At 52.1% G+C, this 20214-nt stretch overlaps 1 protein-coding gene and 1 long non-coding RNA gene across 3 annotated transcripts in view; one reads left to right on the plus strand and one right to left on the minus strand.

Moving 5' to 3' along the window:
- Positions 1-5635: 5635 nt before the first annotated feature.
- On the minus strand, positions 5636-10950 carry LOC132248670 (uncharacterized). Of its 2 annotated transcripts, none has more exons than XR_009459986.1 (3): positions 10776-10950; positions 9971-10239; positions 5636-8676 (listed from the first exon to the last, which is right to left on the minus strand). It is a non-coding gene; the product is annotated as an uncharacterized LOC132248670 (long non-coding RNA). The 2 variants fall into 2 exon arrangements; XR_009459987.1 differs by lacking the exon at positions 10776-10950 and adding an exon at positions 10606-10666.
- A 78-nt stretch (positions 10951-11028) lies between these two features.
- Positions 11029-20214, plus strand: part of B4GALNT4 (beta-1,4-N-acetyl-galactosaminyltransferase 4) — a 118466-nt gene continuing 109280 nt past the window's right edge. The window contains exon 1 of the mRNA XM_014604184.3: positions 11029-11523. Within this exon, the coding sequence (XP_014459670.1) occupies positions 11373-11523 (151 nt within the window). The 5' untranslated portion in view covers positions 11029-11372. The remainder of the gene's footprint in view (positions 11524-20214) is intronic.

A 20214-nucleotide genomic window follows, 5' to 3' on the forward strand; every position in this document is an offset into this window, starting at 1 on the left:
TCAAGAAGCTGGATCTCTGGCTATGCACTTCCTGCAGTTGCTGTTAACTGCTGGCGGCAGAACCCAGGGTTGCCTAGGGAACTGCACCAGACACTTCATCCAAATTAGCAATCTCAGTCATAACAACAAGAACAAGGAGTGGCATCCAGGTGCATCCTCCAGCTCAGGGTAACATTGTTGTGGGCTGGGCTTGTATGGACCAATGTACCCAGTGCCAAAGTGCAGCCTTCTGTGGAGAGTGGCAGACCAGCTGTGACAGAAAGTGAGTGCCAGAACCAGGTGAAGTTGCTTATCCATCACCATGTCTGTGGCACTTGTTAGCACTGATGCTGGTGATCAATGAGCACAGCACCGGAACCTCTGGAAAGTTAAGCACCTCCTTGAATTTAGCCTGAAATACCAGCTTAAGTGACAAGCCCAGGGTTACCCCAAGCTTCCTGACTCCCAGTCCACTGCTTTAACTGCAAGGCATCTTTCCCTATTGCAGTCTTAGCCAGTGTCTAGGACTCTCCTGCTCACTGGGTGCGTCTACATGTGCCCCACCCCAGGCCCAGCCCCAGCTAGTACATGCAGTTTCCTAGCTCGATGGCCACTTGACCACCCACAGGTGGTTGCTCATTGCACCAGGCAGGCAGAGTGGGTGGAAGGCAGCTGGAGGCTGGAGTTGGAATCCCACAGGCTGGGGCAGGCTAGGGCTTAGTACTTGCTTCAGCAAGCACTAGATGACTGCATCCTACCCACCGGTACTGTGCAGTTCCAGCAGCACACGAGTTGTTTTTGACCCTACTGCACAGTAGCAATGAGCTGCTGTGCAGTAACTCATTGCTACTGCACAGTAGCAGCAGTCACAGTTAGTGCCTGATGACACTATATCGCTGTAGTGATGAGCTACAGGTCCTGCTTTTCCATCATGGAAATCAATAGAGGGACTGTTGGAAGAAGCCCTGATGTCCTGGAAAGACCCAAGAACCACTGAATCCTGAAGCGTGGCTGCTCCCTTAGTACTCTCAGCTGGTGCACAGATTCTCCTGCAGGGATGATCTCCTGAATTCCAGGTGTCTTGACCTCATTGACTCTGTCTGTGTTAAGGCAGAGAAGAGGGCAGAGGTCTGTACATACAGAGAGAAGAGGTTTTGCTGAGGTCAGCCTCCTGGAGGGAAGCTGCTCTCCAGGTTAGCATAGCTGAGTTCTAATTAGGTCACCAATGAATTGAACTCAGCTTACATCCTTGCCAAGTGATGCAGCATATATGGCGGGGTCCATCTGGGGATGAGTTAGGGCTGGAGCAATGCAGGGAGCTGCAGGTCAAGGTTGGCATCCCTTGACAAGGCCAGGAGAAGGAGAGAACTCCGTGGTAGAGTAATAGAGAGCCACTGAGGTAGGGGTGGGCAAAATATGCCCCGCAGGCCTGATGCAACCTGTCAATTGATTGTATCCAGCCTGCAGCTGTCCCCGTGGTGCTCCACATGGGGCCGGGTCCTGTCCACTTATGCCCCGGGGCAGCTGGCACTGTGCTCCCACCCGCACCCACCCCACACCCACCAACAGCAGTACCCCAGGCCCAGGCCCAGGCCCAGCCAGTACATGCAGTTTCCTAGCTCGATGGCAACTTGACCACCCACAGGTGGCTGCTCATTGCACCAGGCAGGCAGAGTGGGTGGAAGGCACCTGGGAGCTGGAATTGGAATCCCACAGGCTGGGGCAGGAGCTGCCCATCAGCAGCTTCCCACCTGCCTGGCAGCATAGTCAGAAGGAGAAAATATTATTTGGGGGGACTGAGTAAAATTTAAACTTAAAAGATACTTGTACTGTGCTGCTTTTGGGTGCGGGAGTTGCAGAGGATGGTGCAGGGGGTAGTGCAGGACAGTGTGGGTTGCGCCCACTTGATCCCCACCGCTCCCTCCTGCAGGGCTGTTGCGGGGCTGGTGTGCACTGGTGCTGTACACAGCAGTGGAGGAGTGCACGGTGGGGGCACTGGGTGTGGCGCTGCAGCGGCGGAGCATGGTGCTGGAACAGTGAAGCCGCGTGGAGCTGAGCATGCATGGGGGTTGGCTTGGCTGCCTGCTGAGTGGTGCCAGGTGCTGCAGGACGGCAGTGCCATTGTGTTGCTTCTGTTGCCAACTGCTGCAAAATTTATCTGGGGGGGCTAAGCCCCATTAGCCCCAGCCTTCTGCCACCTATGCCTAGCAAGGCATGTGGTACTCAGCATGCACCCCCATGGCTGCCACTTCCCCACGCTACCTGCTGCCCAGAGCTGCACAGCAGGGGCAGGAAGAGGAGGAGGAGCTGCTACGGGCCAGGGGAGGGGAGCCAAGTGGTATGTGGACAGCTACAGGAGCATTGCTGTGTGAATTGGCTGAGGCTGGGGCTGGGGCTGGGGCTGGGGCTGGGGCTGGGGCTGAGGCCAGGATGGTGCCATCCTAGGGTGCGGGGTGGGCACAGGTAGGAGTGCAGAGAGGGCTGCCCCAGGCAGGAGTAGATGGGTCTTGGCCCCATGAGAAGCACCATGGGGACGGCCATGGGCCAGATGTGGGGTGCAGATAACATTTGAATCTACCCTGCGCCGCCCAGGTGTGCTCTGCTGCATGCACTCCCTGCTACCCCCCACTCCATCCTCTCACCCCCAGCTGGCTTCTAGGACTTAGTGCACAGGCAGCCCCCTGCCCGACACACACATGCACACACACTTCCTCATACACACCACATGATACCCTACACACACCCCCACCCCACACATATACCTATGCCCCACCACACCCCCACCCATACACAAACCCAACCGCCACACACCCACCACTTACACACACACGCACTCCGCCACCCTCCCCCCACACAATATACAAAAGTAAGACTGTATTTTGCATTATTATGCAATCACCTCTATATACACTACTCAAAAAGAAACATAAATCAGGGCAAAAAATACCTTTTGAAATAAAGTTAAAATATGTTATAGCAGATGTTTGATTTTTAGCATATGATTTTTTTTTTATCTATAACTTGTTAAAATTATATATTTTGAATGATTTTGTGTGCGCGGCCTTCACCAGCTCACCAAAACTCATTAAGTGGTCGGCTAGCTGAAATAATTGCCCACACCTGCACTGAGGGGAGTGACATGCATTGGCAGAGCTAAGCAAGACCCCATACCTGGTAAAGCTGAGTGGTGGGGAGCAGGTATCACCAGTTGTGCCGCTTATGGGGGAATCCCACTCATGAGCCATATCCTGTGCAGTGCAGTAGGCAAGTGTCACCCCCTCACTCCCCCCACCATTGAGTTCCTTCAGAGAGCGAGCAGCCCTGGGAAATCAATAGGTCCATGGTGCCTGGACGACATTGGAAAACCCACCAGGCACATAGCAGCACCTGGAGGAGACTAAATCCCTTAGAAAACAGGCCTTATGTATCTCTGCAAGTTTCCCGCAGCCCTTGGGCAGGGCACATCGGCTCTTGCCTCTAGAGAGGAAATGAAAGAGAAGCTGAGGGAACAGAGCAGGCAGCAGAGAGATGGTGGAGAGTTGCTGATGGGGACCGCTTCCAGCAAGGCCACGGGCATGAGTGAAGCTGGGTTTAGTCTGGTTTGTGCCCTGTGTCAGGAGCGTCTGGTGGCAATGCAGGAACCTCCTGTTATATAGGCACACCAAAGTCAAGGAAACAAACTGTGTTAAAACGTCTCTGAGTGAACTTCAGTCCTACCACCAGAGATCGGTGAGTGAGGACAGAGAAGATGCAGCCAACTTCATCTGGAAAAGTGACACCTGGCACAGGTTATTTAAGTCCCCCCCGGGAGGGGAAGTGGACAGGAAGAATGAAGAAGACAGAGATGCAACTGGACCTGGAGACAGCGAGAAGGACTACAACAGGATCAGCAACAGAGGAAGTGACAGCGACATCCACATTGACAAGGACAGTGAATAAACTGAGACTGTCAACCCCAAATTGGGGTTTGAACTAAAGGACTGCGCTTGGGGTGGGTGAGGGTGGAGGGTGGGTGTGCAGAGGCACTGGGGAGTGGGCACGTTTATTGTAAAGGGAAGCACGGGGTTTTTAATGCGGTTTTAAGATGTGTGATGCAACGTTTATGATAGAGGATGTGTGTGTGTGTATATATATATATATATATATATATATATATATATATATATGTCCATGTCTATATATTTATATATATATAAAACTCTCTATATAGAAATACATTTTAATTTAAAAAAAGTGAAGCTGGTGAGAGGAATGGAAAGGAAGGAGAGCGCCTAGTGGGAAGGAACAGCAGCTTGTTCTCTGTGGGCAGCTCCTGAAGTGTGAAGGAACCAGATCTCCTCACCTGCCTCCCCTCCTTCTCCTAGCCCCCAGTCCTGAGACCCCCTTGCCAAAGACCCCCGGGCATGACTAGTGCACAGCAGTGTTCTTCCAAATCTCTTTAAAATGTTTACAAGAAATGCCTTCAACTTATTTTTTGGTTCTTGGCCCGAGATGCAAAGCAATCAAATGGGTGGCCAGCCCACAGCTCATGTGTGGCAGTGGAGGCTCAACGTAAAGGCTAGGGAGGCTCCAGCCTCTGGCTGCATGGAAGAGAAAGGCAGCAGGATGCTTCTCCTGCAAGAGGAAGTGTCACTGCTGACAACCAGTTTAGGACTTCCCTGTCTCTGCAGCCGCTGTTAAATTCAGGGCTTTGGATCTTTACTCATTACATAAACCTGCAGTGGTTGCAGGGCTAGGAAAGGGTTAACCTGGCTTTTGTGATAGTGACACCTCCTGTCTTGGCAGCATCCTGCCACTGCTTTGCTCTAAGCATCTGGAGACCAGTTCACCTGCCTCCATTCTGGTGCCTCAGGGTACAAACTCCATCGGGTACACCTCTGGGGTGGGAATCAGAGTGGCACTTGGGGAGAGGAGGGGCTTAACTTGAGACACACCTGCCAATCAGGTTGGCCACGCCACTATTTTATGGCTTAGAAATTCAATGGAGAAGAAAGCACTGAAACAACAATGGGTCCAGCCAACGTGGTGATGTCCTGGCTCTGAGGACAGGCTTCGGCCCACTTCACTGCCCCTCCAAGAGTGATGCTTCATCTTTGCCAGTGGGCGTTGGGTGGCCATATGCGGGAGCTCCCTGGTTATGGGCAGAGCAATTGGGGCAAGGAAGCACATGGGCTCAAGGGGCAAGGTGGGAGCTGGGCTACTGCAAAGCACAGGGTGCCATCCAGGGCCCAGGTACCTCATGACTGGGAAGCAGCTGAAGAGGGAAGATGTCACGGACTCAGAAAACTCATCCCTGCCATTACTCAAGCCCAGGCAGGACTCTTGAGCCTTCTTTGGGGCCCAATCTGGCAAGATGTTCACAACCTCCTGGGAGGTAATATAAGTGCCATTCTCTGCAGTCAATAGTAGCTAATAGCACTCGGTGCCTTGCTCCAGAAAGGGGCCACAGGCCCTTTGTTGGGAGCCAACCCCATAATTACCTCAAGATGCCTTCTACCAGGTTGGCCTGCTGCATGCATCCATTAGGAGCTGTTCTGAGGGTCTTCACCTCACCTATCAGCTCACCTGTGATGGGTAACTTGGGCTTCCCGTGATACAAAATCATCACTACCTCAGCTTTCTTTAAACCCCGAGACCAATAATTTTCCTTGCATGGTTGGTTTTATAGAATTGTATTTGATTTTTATTTGATCTATTTTATGCTGTTTGAATTGCTGCTGTGATAACTTAACTGATGGCACGTGTGTGTATGAGCATCACTACAGTGCTATCAAAACAGAGCTGGGATGATTATTGTCATCTACACTGCCTGACCCCCACATCTTGCTTTTCTGCCACTCTTTCAATCAACTACCCAGTAGGGAGCAGTATGTAACTGATAGCCAGGAGCACAGAGTGAGGAATGGACCAAGTGAGAAAATTCCTGTTACTGGGAGGACTGTTGCTAAAAAACATCATTTGGTTTGTCACCTAAATGCCCAGCCCTAGTTCTGCTCTGACTGGGGTGCATTGAGACTTTACCTATCTCAGTCTGGTTTGATCTCAGCATAACCTTGCAAGCCAAGAAGAATTAGTCTGGATCAGTGCTGGTAGGGGAGATCTGGGTCGAAAAGGCAAGGCGCTGGAGCAAGTGGAGCTGGTGATTCAGTAGATGGTGCTCTTCCCTCAGCGTCAGAGCTGAGCTAGCCTCCTGCTAGGGCAGTGATTCTCAACCCGAGTGCTGGGGGATTTAAAATAAGAATCCATTGTGTCAAAAACATTCTGCTCTGCTGTGGTCTTTCTGATCTCTTTCCAGCAGAAAAACTGCTCTATTCTTTTTCTGTAGTCAAGAAATGAGTGAAAGCTAAGAGCTGGCATTTTCTGAGAGTGTCTCAAATCTGAAAATGTAAAGAATCACTGCACTGTGGCACTAGAGGTGCTGTTGTTCAGATATAAACCCTGGTCGCAAACCATCATTAAAAACCCCACAGAACTTGCTACCAAATCCGGATTCCAATGTCCTGGTCAGATTCTGACTTGGGTGGCTCCAAACTACTTCTGGAAAACCCTGCTACCATCTCAATCAGGTGCACTATTCTACTTCACTTCCTGTCCTAAACTGTTGTGCAACATCACATGGTTTGTAAGCCACAGCCACTATAACCCCCACCTGAAACATGACTCCCTTTCACTGGCAGGTGGGTGAAACCACCAGTCTGGGAAGTTAACCACGTAATCCATCAGAGGGGAAGGTGTTTGCTGATGAAGCTGATATGACCACAGTGTAACCTACTGGTACCTGCTTTGTTCATTTGTAGTCAAATTCTTTTGTTGTCTTCTTCCACCAGAGAAATGGCACCACTGTGTGACAGGCCAAGGTGCTTGATGGGCAGAATGCTGCTCTGCACTGTCTGAAAAGGGGCTGGAGCTAGCATGTGCCATAGGGACTTTTATAGAGATGGGCCAGCTAACTGCACCCAACAGCTATCTACGGAACTAACCTTCTAGTGCAGAGAAAGATGCTCTGTGGTTAAGGCATCAGGTGGAGATTCATGTGGCCTGGATATCCTTTGTGACCTCGGCCACTTCATTTGTCTCCACTCCTGTAAAATAGGGACAATAACACTATCTCCCATACATCCTTTGTGGCTGCTCAGATCCCATGGTTCTGGGACCATGGAAACATCTAGGCTGATGCCCAGATGCATCCCATGACATTTGGAGCCAACTCCCTACCAGCTGGAGTCTGCTGGGGATTGTCCTGCCTGCCTCAATCGCACTGAGAGGTCCAAAGCGCAACTCCTAAAGAGCCAGCTACAAGCGGCCAGTCCAAGGAGGAGGAAAGCTCTTGTTGCTTGCTGACACCTTGGACTCTCTAGAGGAGGAGAGATAAGGCTGCAGTGAGGCAGGTTAGGTAGGCTGGGAAGCTTGCTACAACCACAGAGACGACCCAACACCAATGCCATTGCAACTGGAGGGAAGGATGGCTCGCACTGCACATTGGATTGGGAGGGAGAGCCCCACATGTGCCTCTAGCCACCTGGCTTTGAATCCATTCCTGACAGCTCATGTCAGCTGACAGCCCTTTATAATGGCTTTTGTGTTCTCAGTTCAGCCCCCAGCTGACAAGCATCCATGTCGCAGAAGCCACGGCCCACTCACTGGCAGTCTTGGGAGAGAAGCCAGGAAGTGGAAGGGTCTGGCACATGGACACCCCTCTCAGGTCTTCTAAGGGTGGGAAGCACATTGGTAGGGGTAGGTGTTTGAAGGCAGCCCTATCACTAGCCCTGCTGCAGCATGACATTCTCCAGGACCCTCAGTTCGGCACTTCTTACCAGATGGATTTGTTTTTAAAGGGAAAGGGGAAAAATAAACCTGGAAACAAAAAACTCACATCAGCAGGGCTAAACCTCAAAGTCACTGGCAGACCAATGACTGGAAACCTTGAGCGGGTTCCAGGCATGTGGCCATCACCAGGGTCGAATTTTTCTCCGTCTAATGTAATGGGCAGCCTGCTGAGAAGGAGGATTATTGAGTTTCTGTCACTCCTCAGATAAGGTTTTAACTAAGGATTTTCTTCTGGCCAAAGACACCCAGGGACTGACAGAAAATCCACATTGCTCAACCCAGGACAAGGCTTGCTACTGCTTCTGTGAGGGAGCCAGCACTGCTTTACTGCAGAGAACTTCATGTCTCCTACTCCACAGCAGTGCCAAGGAAAAAGGGAGCTCTACTCCATCCAGAAATAGACCCATGGATGCCCAAAACCAGCAGGTTTCTTTCATCAAAATAAAAGATGAAGCTGGTGATAGCAGGAAAGGAGGAGATACTGGGCCAGGTTCTCAGCTCACATAAATTAGAAGAAACCCACTAAAGACAATGAAACGCTGCCCGTCTCCTCCAGCTGAGGACCTGGTCCAAGATCTCAGTGGGGCAAAACCCAGCCAGGTGGTTCTCCAGACCCCAAAGTGATGTGGTGACCTCTGCTTTATGAGCTACCCACTCTGCAAGACACACTGGGATCTCCACTCCCTGGGCAGCTGGGTCCCCAGAAGATGCCAGGGTCTCCTTTCCATCGGCTCTCTACTTTCAGAACAGTTCCAAGTCTTCTCCTGATGCTGGGGTTGGCCAGTCAGACAAAGCTAAGGACTTCTGCTCACAGGCTGTCGCATTGTGGAGAGCCATCTCCCAGGCTGGTGGCAATGATGTCATCATGCCCTGAAAGGAGAGCTCATATTTCAAAATACTTGTACACTATAACCTGAATTGGCAAAACTGCAGCTTGAAGTGAGGCTTAAAATAACACCCATCAATCATTATTCAGTCAGCTGAATAACCCAGGCAGAACACGCTCTGCTACATTTCCAAATCCAGCATTATCATTACTAAGAGCTGCTTTCTCTGCCACCTTTCTTAGAGCATCACAGGAACAAAGCTATTGGTTTGAATGAAATGCCACTTTCACTTGAAAGTCCTTTGTCAGTCACATATAACATATCCATCTGTGCAGAGAACCCTCCCGGACTTTACTTTCCAGAACAAGCTCGAAAGACGGCTCTGGTTGAGTCTCTTGTTGCTGGGGTTGCTAGACTAGTTCCCTAGCTGGGCACCTTCCCTAGGGAGGAAAAGTCAAGGGAGATGTGGAAAGTTGGGCAGCTACAAAACGTCAAATTGAAGAGGATTGTACAGTGGGAAGGCAACAGGAGCCTGAGAGCTGCTCTATGGCCAGGATACTTGTGACAGGGAGGACCTGCTGTATTTCAGGGCTGTCTCTAGTGCTGGCATTTATGCTACAGCATCTCACTCTGCTGTTACCATTGGGGTGGTGCGACTGGGAACACCTACAGAGGAGCTAGTGCTGGAAAGTATTAAGAACAGCCAACATCTGGTGGAGACATGAACCTGGGGAAAGATCTGATGCCCTGAGGCAGGAGGAATGTATTTCCGTCAGCCAAGAAGCGCTGGCAGCATGACCCTCTCCCGCTGAGCCTGTGTGCAAAGTGCCCGCCCCACAGACACACATGGCTGGTAGCTACGTTCACTTGGGATCACTCCAAACCCACTCCTAGTGTGTATTAAAGGGATCTTCCAAATCTCAGCAGTTTAAAACTGTCTTAACACCCAACATATCCATTGGGCTGGGTGTCCTGCAGGAATTCAGGGAATCCCTGCAGTGCAACGCAGGGCAGGGTGGTAACCATCACACACTGAAGGAAGCACTTCAGGAGGCCTCTTGACACCCCAGCAGAGCAAGTGACATTATCCCCATTTCACAGAGAGGGCAAACCAAGGCATGGAGGGATGATGCAGTTCACCCAGGGTGGCACATGAAACCATCAACGAGAGGCCTGTGGTTCCTACAGTTCCACTTCTTCCCCAGCTGTGGTTTGCCTCCGTGCCAAATCCTCACTTCCTCTAAGAAACCACAGCATTTGCACTCCCCTTTGCTGGGAGGGGGAAGGGCAACAAATGCATCAAGAGCCAGGGGCCCTGGCATGGCTCGCTTGGTTACCTCGATTGTTCCTCCAGCAAGTTAGCTTCTGGCTCTATCCCTAGCTGGGCAGATGCTCCTGGGGCAGGGGTTTTCCCTGAGTTGCCCACAGCGATGCCTGGGTCATTTGTCATCATGCAGGCGAGGGCAGCACCTCATGAGGAAGGGCTGGTGGCCTGGTTGGACTAGGTGACCTCTAGAGGTCCCTTCCAGCCCTGCTTCTCTCTCTCTCTCTCTATATATATATATCTCGCAGGATTCAAATTACACTTTGACTCTCGCGGTGGGGTCTGCAAAAAAAAATTAAACCAGGTCATTGATTAACAAGTCTACCTAAGTGAAGGAGCAATTCAGTCGGAGATTCCTCCAGGTTATGATTTTCAAGTCTTACAGGGGGCTCTCATTTCTTGTGGGGGGGGGGCATACCCCCTTAATTAGCTCCCCCTTAAACTGCACCCTGTATATGTGATACTATATATGTGTATGTGTGTGTGTGTATCTAATACTATATATATAATACTATAGATAGATATAACACTATATATACAATACTATAGATAGCTAGATATAATGCTATATATAGGATACTATAGATAGCTAGATATAGATGATACTATATCCAACCCTCCCCCCTTCCCTTCGTATCCCCGTGGCACCTGATCCCCCCTCCTGCAGCATCGTCCCTACACCACCGTGCATGTGCTGGGAAGGTCCCACCCCCCGCGCGGGCCCTTACTGCAGCTGCCCAGCCCAGCCCCGCCCCGCCTGCAAACCTTGGCCCCGCTCTCCCCCGCACCCCCCGCCCCGCCCCGCTGGTCCCACTCACCAGGTGGATGCTGTGCACGCTGGCGTGGAGATGCACGCCGGCGCGCAGCCCAACATGCCCTCCCCCCGCAACGTTCGGAGCCTGCTCATTGGCTACCCGCGGCAATGCCTCGCTGCTATTGGCTCCGGCGCGCCTGGCTGCCCTGTTTCACGTTGGGTTGCGCGGCAGCGCGGATGCGGCTCTTGCAGCGAGCCGGGATCCGAGCATCCTTGTCGCGCCGCTGCCTGGGCGCCGGGGCCGGGCCTGGGGGGCGGGGAAGGGGCTCGGCCTGCAGCCTGGCGGCTCCCTCCTGTTCCCCGCATTGTCTGCCATGCCCCGCGCGGTCCGGCCGCCCTCCGCGCCTGGCGCCCGGCTACAAAGTTAAGGCCGGGGGTGGCTGGCGGCTGCCTGCGCTAGCCCCCCGGCGCCGTGCCCGGAACAGGCACCTCCTCCCATGGGCAGGGACTAGGAGCGGGCTGGGGGCAGGGCTCCTGGCCGGCCGCCGGGGTCCCCCCGCGCCGCCGAGCCTTGCAGGGATGCCGCGGGGGGCTGGGGGCCCGCGCCCCTGAGGGCAAGGGCTGGAGCCGGCCGGGCCGGGCCGGCGATGCTGCCTGGACGATGCTGTGGTTCCCGGTGAAGAAGATTCGCAAGCAGTTCAAGCTGCTGCTGCTGCTGGTGCTGCTCACCTGTGCCGTGTGGTTCACCTACCTGCACATCAGCTTGGTGCGCCAGGGCAGGGCGCTGCGCCTCCACTTCGCCTATGGCAGAGGTAAGAGCCCAGGGCACCTCCATGCTTTCTGCCACCCTCCCTCTTCTGGGGCGCCTTCCCCTGCCTGGGCTCTTGCCCCCCCCCAGTTTTGTAGGTGCCCAGCTGGAACGGGGGAGCGTGGGCTGTTCAAAGCCAGGGCACGGGGGTTTTCTTCCGACCCTGCCACCTGCTTGCTTGATGACCATGCTAGAGTGTCTCAGTTTCCCCAGCTCTCCTGGCACAAGGGCGTCAGTGTGTTTCCCACCCTCCAGCACACGCACACACACTCCCAGGGGCACTGAGGATTAGCTGGCATTTGGGATCTTCCTTCCTCTCCCCCTCCAGGGGAGCCCCCTCAAAGGGGGGTGGAGTGGGAGGTCTGTGCTTCAGCTCTGTGAGGCTGAGGAAATTGACCCCCAGAGTCCTGGTTTCAAGAAGTGGATGCTGGGAGTGCGGCTCGGATACCTGGGTTCAGCGCTGCACACCCAGACTGGCCCCACGAGGCTCTTGGAGCTGGGCTTGGCTGGGCTGCCAGCAAACTGTCCGAACTCTTGTCCCTGTTAGCCCGGGCGATGAAGTGCTCTGAGCAGCCGTTCGGTTGCTCTTTAGAGCAGTATCCAGGTCAGCTGCTCTGGTTGCAGCGCTGGCTGTACTCTCAGGGGTTTCGAACACGAGAGCCTCCCAGAGGAAACCCTGAGCCCTCTGACTGGCTGGAGCTTCTTGCACTGGTGGTGCCTGGGGAGGGAGCTGGCCATGGCTAGTCCTGCCTGCCAGCAGCCTGGCAAGCCCTGGATGTACCTAAGAAGGGGGGAGTATGCTAGGCTCTGGATCTGTCCTCCAGGGTGATGTGACTAAGGTGTGAAGTCCTGTGATGTGCTGGCCAGAAGGGACATTTTGGAGGGGGGGGGAAGACAAGTGGGGCCCTCGGTGTCTGGATGTGAGCTGGCTCAATTTGCGTCTGGAGAGCATTTCTCAGCAGTGAGCTAAAACCGCAGGAAGGCAATTCATGAAGGAGCATGCTCTCCCTGCCATGGCACTGTGGTGGCTTTTCAAACCCACCCATGCAGTGAAACCCTTTATCATATCAAGACCCACCCACATCTCTTCCCCTCTGCCATCTTGCCAGCTGCCCCCTCCCACACTGCAGGGTGGGAAAGGCCGAGGGGCTTTGACTCCCTTCCCTCCACCCTGGCGTGCACACACATACACCTGGCTGTCCCCCCAGATGGAAAAGCCTGCGCTGTAAGAGAGTGTTTGTTGCTGACCAGAGGCTGTGCTCGTTCATTGTGTTGAGGTGGTTCTAATGCTAGAAACTGGAGCTAAGGGAAAACTTTGAAGGCGGGAGTGGGGGCTGGGAAGATTAGCCTGGGTTTTTCTTTTCTGTCTCAGCCAGCTCTGCTCTCACTTTCTGCTTGTGACGGAGGCGGCCATTTAGGATGCCTGGCGCGTGTGAAAGGCAGGATTTGCAGAGGGATAAACCAGTTGTTCTGGCTGGTACCCTTTTAGATGTGCTCTCAAGGCCTCCAGGACTTTCCCAGCTATGAATATTGGGTCCAATACTCTTCTCAGTTATGTGGGAGGATAACTCTGTTCAGTGTTGTTACTCTGGCCTGACTGTAGTGTGAGTGATAAGTGAATAATGCTTGTGAAGTCCTAAGTTCCCCGTGTTGTCAGGAGAGGTTGGCACTGTGTAATGCAGGGCCTGATCACAGAAATGTTTAAGGACATATGTAGCTTTGCTAATAGGAACAGCCTGACTTGATTTTGCGGGGACTTTGTGCCCGAGGAAAGCTCCACATGGGCTACTTGCATGGCCAAAGGCAGAGCGTGATGTGTGAGCCACATATCTCACAGTCCTCAGTTGAAGTGGGAGAGTGACTGACTCACAAAGATTTCTTTTCTTCCATCTGTTTGTTGATGGTTTAAGTTAAAGCCCCCCCAGAAAAACCAACAAAATAAAATAAAAAAACCCAAAGTGAACTTTGAAGAGTAGATTTAATCATTCTCTCTTCTCTCATCTGAGGGAAACTGAAGTTTCAGTCTGTCTTGATGCTGCAATACCATAGATTTTGCAGCCTGATTTTGCAGAGAGAGCAAGGGAACTTGGATAAGCAAGAGCAGGAACCAAAACTGCTTCGGTAGACTCCTAACACTTGTGGGCTTTCTAACATGCACTAGCCAGCAAACATCACAAACCTAGTCATGAGAGTGTAACCAGTGTCTCAGTTATCATCCGCTCTTTCAGGAGACTTAGCTAGATTCCTGTTCAGATGCATCAGGCTCGTTCTGTTTGTCTTTGAAATGAGTAGGTGGCAGATGACCCACATATTGTTTTGCCACCCTGGGAAAGCACACCAGTTGGGTGTATGTGGCTTTAGTGACCAGTAGTGTTGTTGCTACTTACATGTCGAAGCCTGAACTTAACCATGGATCAGCCCATCGGTGTGATGAGAAGAAGTTTAGATTATGTGCACAGCATCAAACAATCTGATCCATGCAGTAAAATGTGGCAAGGTCTGGGAACATAATGTCAAACTGGTTGCACTTTGACCAGACCTTCTGAGAGGATGTGTGGCTTGCTCTCTGGCATGCTTGCACACCTCCTTTGACACTGTGTGCCATAGGCTAGTTACAAGTTGAGGCCCCCCCCCCCAAATCTGACTGCGGCTATTTTGTTCGGAGCATTCAGTCTAGCAGCAAGAAAATTCATTGCCACACTCCAGTTCCCAGCAGAAAACCCTGCAGTTACAATGCAGCTAAATAAACGATGAGAAATATGTGCTGTGGAACAGAGCACAGCTGGGATGCGATCATACCAAGACTGGTTTGGGAAACTGGGCCTTAACTAATGAGCTACTTGTGACTGCATGAAGCAAGCAGCAGGATCGATGACTTTGTGTCAAACCCACACTCTGGACCTGATCCCTGTTTACTCCATGCTCAGTGTTTTTGCTGCCATCTGTGATGCCTGGTAGTGGCATTCACAGGACTCACCAGGTCAGGTTCTCCCCCATCCCATGCTCACCACCTCGCTACCAATCTGGAATCTCGCCCTCAGTTTGCAGTGGTGCAGACGCCAACACAAAGGACGGGGCAGAGCTGAATTGGGTCCCATAGCTTGCTCCGCATGTCTGTCTCTCACCTCCATTCACTATTCCTATTGCTCAAGCAGCTAGGAGCCCCAGTGGTAGATGAAAGCCCCACTATTCTCAGTGATATACTGATGCAGAATGCGAAGACAGACTCTGCCCTAAAAAGCTTCCAGTTGTGCTCTGTGTAAGTGCACAGCCTTTGGACAGGGAAAAGGCCACTCACTTCCCTAGTGTCTGCTTGTCTCAATTTAGCATTTTCAGTGCTCCTTAAGTGCATAGCGCTGGAGTGACCAACTCCTGAAATGACAACCCCCTCATTTTCAGGGCAGTCCCTGGGCTGTTATGAAAGGCCTTGACAATGAGAGGAGACAGCGGCCATGAACCTGGCTAACTCCTGTTATGCTCAAGCTTTCTAATAGCTCTTTGGCAGCCTCCTGTTCCTGGTGAAGCTAAAGGGAGTCATATCAGTTACAAATTGCACAGGTGTAATTGCAGTTAATTGTACTCCGCTTAACTACTACTAAGCTACAACGTAGACAGCGGCACTCTGCCTGTTAGCAGCTCACCTAAGCTTTAGGCAGATAATCTGTATTTGTGAAGATTCAGAGAATGGGCAACACTTTGGGACTGGCAGCATTTTCTGCAGCTAAGCAATTAATGCCCTTATCCAGCAGGCACATAACTGAAGTACTTGGTGTATGACGGGACAACAAGGATATGGAGAGATGGGAGCATAGAGACACAGCAGCTGGCATCATGGGCAGTGGTCTTGGCATGCTGCCTGTCTGACCAGCACCATGATTTTATTGGAGGCATCATGACCAAGCAGGGGATGAGGGGGAGGTGGCTTGACGCAACACTTGCTATTTACATCGGGTTCCATCCTAGGCCAGATAGGACATGCTGATGTCATGCTCTGGATAGCAGAGATGTTGAGACCACCTGTGCCCTGTGTGGTTTGTGTTGCAACAGACGGTGAGGGGGAGGGACACGAATAGACCAAGAAAGAGCCCCTTTTGAGCCTTACTTTTTTTTTAATGCGGTCCCTTCCACTTTTTTATTGGGGTGGGGAGTGGATAAGGTGAGGGCTTAGGGCTTGAAGCAAGAGGCAGTGGGAGTTGGCATGTCAGGTTTGGGAGGCTGTTGTATGTGTAGGAAGGGCTGTGGCTGAGTGAAGGGGAGAATGTGGGCATGCATGGCAAGAGACATATCTAAAATGCAGATGCAGCAGAATTGTGCATGGGGCAAGGGTGAGATGCTTGCTTGATGCAGTGGGTAAGGGGAGGGTGGTGAGCTGACTTGGAGCAGCTGCACATAGTGTTTCCCTTAGTCTGTCCTTAGCCCACTCTCTCCCTGCCCTGTAGTAGGATTTTGGCCTGTTGTTGCTTACATTGTGCAGGAGCTCAGGGACTGAAATGAAGCCTGGGGCCCTGTTGTGCTAGGTGCTGTACAAACATGCATGAAGAGACTCTCCCAAAGCCCTGTTTGTCTATATAGCCCAGTTCTCTTCTCAGTGGTGAGAGTTGGGCTTAAAAATTATGCCCAGGCCCAGTTTTCCTTCAACTATTTTCTAATAAAGTTTGGCTGCCAGAAACTCATCTTCAAGCGCAGGCTCAAATTTGTTCTTAGCCAGCTGAGAGATGTTTGGGGAGGTGTTTTATTTTTTAACTTTTTCCGGGGGGGGGTTTGTTGTTGGGGGTCTTGGGGGGTGCTTTTTAATAGAATATTCTTCCATTTGATGTGGTACCAGCTGGTCAGCTCCACACAAACTGGGCACGAGCAACATCTGGATCTTCATTTAGGAATCACCTGTGGCTTCCTTTCCAATGAAGGCAGGGTTTCTGATGAACTCTGCACTGTCACTGGGCAGCAGGAAGTTCTGGGTGGTAGATACATGTGCATATCATGGTGTTTGTGGTGTGACTGCGTGCCAGAGGACTTGGTGATAGCTAATTCCCAGGCTGTAGCATTCCCAAGCAGAGTTCTGAGATATTTGGGGCATGACTTGACCTAGACCCTGGACAAGCAAGCAGGGCCTGGGATGTCCCATTTCCTGCATCTTTTCCAGTGGTCCATGAACACAACAGGACTCCTTGCAATGTTAGAGCAGGCTGTCATTGCTGTAGTGCAGTGATTTTTTTTCAGTGTGTGGTCTGCAGATCCCTAGGGGTCCATAGACTATGTCTAAGGGGTCCATGACAGATGACTAAGATCAATCAAAAGTATGTGAATACCCACGCTTACAATTAAAAGGTGTCTGCACCTCCATTCAAAATATTTTAGGGATCCATAAATGAAAAAAGGTTGAAAACCACTGCTGTAATGCAAACCAGAGGCAGTATTTGTAGGAGAAAGCTTCCTTCCGGCAGTGTCCTGAATAGATGGCCAGCAAGCGATGGGTGTATTCTGGTAGGGAAGGTGCTCTGGAAGGCTGTCTCGGAAGGGAATTTAGCTGCCATGACCCATGTATTTGTCACTGTTAGGATTCAGTGATGCAATAAAGGTGGGAACAAACAGTAGAAATTCAGAGGGCAAGGAGCAGAGAGAAAAACAGAGGGAGATGAAGAGGGGCTTTGTAGAGCATTTTGCAGCTGTCAGCTTCTTTTCTTGAAGGTAAAACAAGAACCAGCATGTACCGTTCCAATGTCCAGATGTTCTGGATTCAGCTTGCTGTTTGCTGCTCTGCTTCTTCCCAGGAGTGCTCCCTGGGGTGTGGGGTGAGGAGATAGCAGCTCTTCATCACCAGGATCTCTGCAACTCTTTCAGCTGCTGAAAAAGGCCTCAAACTGGTCCAAATGGCAGGAGATGTGACCTGTTTCATGGGGTGGGTAGGTAGAGTACATCACACCAGTGCCAGCTTGGGCCCTGCCAGCTTGCCTTAAAAGGTCAGATCTGAGACCCAAAGTCCTCCACAGACAGGGGCTGAGTTTTGAGGTAGCCCACCCCTGTGGGTGACCCACCCTGATCTGCCTAGTTCCACCCTCCCCAATAAGCACTGCTGTCTGTGGAGTCCTTGGGAGCTGGAGGGCAGGTGTTGCACTGTTCAGAGGGCTCCCTGCTGTGTGAGCGGCAACAGCCTCACTGGGCACGAGGCCTACACCTGAATGACTTCAGGTCTTGCTGCAGTGGTAGAGGCCAAAGGAAAGTCAAGGTAGAAGGAACGCAGAGTCTCTGTGATTCACTCCAGGCAGTGTGCGTCAGGGTTATAGGGCCCAGCTCTGTGCTGGAATACATTTATGTGCTGTAGCAAGCACTGCACTGTACGTGCCTTAGATGGGCTTCCCCCTGGGTATGGCTGGAAAATGGGTTTCTGCTGCCTGCCCTCTTCCAAGGTGTTTTGTGGATCAGAGGAGGGTGGTGCAGCAGCTTGTGACTTTCAGCACCTGCTGCTTGCTCATGCAGCCTGTGTACATCTAGTACACAGTCTCTCCTGAAGCTGAGCAGCTGTCTCTGGGTGGGAGCAAGCTTGAGGATGCTGTGGCCTGTTGGGACACAGCCCTGTCCTCTATGTGGGCTCCCCTGTGAGCTCTTCTGTCATTGACCAGGGGCAGGCCGCACCCTGGGGGTGGATAGAGGAATACCCGCCCCAGCCATCTCCACTTCCAGAGGAGGATACCCGCAAGCATTTGTTGCACTTGCTGGGGAGCTCTGAGCCCTGTGCTTTCTCTGGCAGGCAAATCTATGGTCAGCTGACTACAGCAGCTAGGATTTCTAGATCTGGCATCCATTTATTGAAGTGCTAACAGTCTGAAGGAAGGTGCTGAGGGGGAGGGGCTGGGATATGCCTTATTCAGTTGTTTGCCTAGGTGCACCTCTGTCTAGATGCTCAGCAGTGTTAATATTGGGGACATACAGGGCTGGGTTTTGCCTCTGAGGTGGATGCTTCCAGGGCTCTGTGCCTTGGTTGCTGATGTGGATATGAGAAGGTGATGGAGAGAGATCCTTAAAGTGCCACGTTCACGTGTTCCTTGTAATTCCCAGCTGCTGACTTCCAGCAGCTGTGGCTGGCTGAACAGTTTCTATTTTTTGAAAAGCCTGATTCAAAGTGCTTGGATCGTGCAGTGATGGGTGCTGTAGAAGGGCCACCCAGGTGGGCTAGCACTCCCTTAGTGAGAGGCTTCTTGGCTGAAGTGGGAGTGGGGTGGAAGCAGCAGCCCCCAGCGCACCTTGGCTCTCAGCCTATGTGATAGGGTCTCTGTGGAGAAAGGTTTTCCACACACCCTGGGCATTGAGCTCTTTGGAGAACCTGCTCGTTCGTGTTGCCACAGGAGCTGCCACATGTAGAGTGCTCTAAAATCTGGGCCTGAAGGAGAACCTGAGCTCTTCTGAAAAGATGGCTTGACTTCGGGTGCTGAGCCTCTGAAAATGTGGTTCAGAAAGAGTCGTTGGCAGGAGGACTGTCCTCTGGGCACGTGGGATGAACTGGAAAGGAGGTGTTAGGGTGGACACTGGGCAGCTTTGGTGGGGGTGGAAGGGAGCCCTTGTCTAGAACATCTGGTCAGGACTTTGATTTAGAGGTGCATTTACTGTCCTGCCCTGGCTCGGCTCTTGTCCTGCCCAAGGTCTTGTGTCAGGCTCTTTGCTGCAGGCCTTCAGCAAGGTGAACACGTTTGTCTGGGTCTATGGAAAATTTCACAGCTGTGCTTTGTCAGGCTGGGCAGGAGGGCGTGCTGTCACTGGGGGCTGTGGGGAAGACCGCTTTCACAGGGTGGGGACTAAGTGTCTGTGGGGTGGAGGGGCAGGAGTGGTGAGAGGTGGGTTGAGGGCTTCCCTGGGGACTGGAGGTGCAGGTGGGGATGCCGCAGTGGGAAGGGTGCAGAGACGGCAGCAGTTAAAACTCAGACGGCTCCTGTAAAAGCAGCAAGGGGACAGCAATGGATGCCTTTGTTCTTTGGATTGTGGAAGGGATGTTGGGCAGCCCCAGCAGGGACCCTTGGCCTCCTTCTACAAGCACAAAAGCTAAGGGGGGTGTGTCCTTCAAGATCAAACCTGCCAGATACCCTCACTCCATTAGACAGATCCTGCCTTTCTCCCAGTGTTAGCTGGATTTGCCCTGTTCCCCCACCCTCCAGCTCTCCAGGAGAGGGTGGAGAGAAAGTTCAATTACTTATTAAATGAAGGGGCCCTAAGCAGATGCACTTTCTGTAGTCTGAGACTTTGCTCATGCATCTCTACTTTCAACCTAATTGCTTCCCAGATGTGCCAAAGGGAAGGCTGCAACAGAGGCAGGTGTCCCCTGTGCCAGCCAGGTGGCTACTCAAGGAGCTGTACCTTGAGGCTCCCTTCAGCTCCAGCAAGGCTTCTGTGGCCAAGAGAGTGGTGTGTGTACCTCCGAGCCACAGTGCCCCCTCGGCTCCAGAGTTCACACCATAGATTGAGGGCAGTGTCCTGCTTAGAGGCCTGTCTGCCAGGTGAGTTTGGAGAGCTGGCTCCCACCCAGAATGGCATTATGTTCCTGATAAAATAAACCCCTTTCTTATCTTCTACAAGGAGATAATTACCCTGCTCTGCCTAATTTAACACACAGATTCCTCATCTGAAATAATGAGGCCATTACGGTGTTCTCCCGGCTGGAAACTGCACTGAGTCAATGGTGCGGAAACGCTGGCGCACGCCAGGT

The sequence above is a fragment of the Alligator mississippiensis genome, chromosome 2 (genome assembly GCF_030867095.1).
Source record: "Alligator mississippiensis isolate rAllMis1 chromosome 2, rAllMis1, whole genome shotgun sequence".
In the NCBI taxonomy this organism is placed as follows: Eukaryota; Metazoa; Chordata; order Crocodylia; family Alligatoridae; genus Alligator; species Alligator mississippiensis.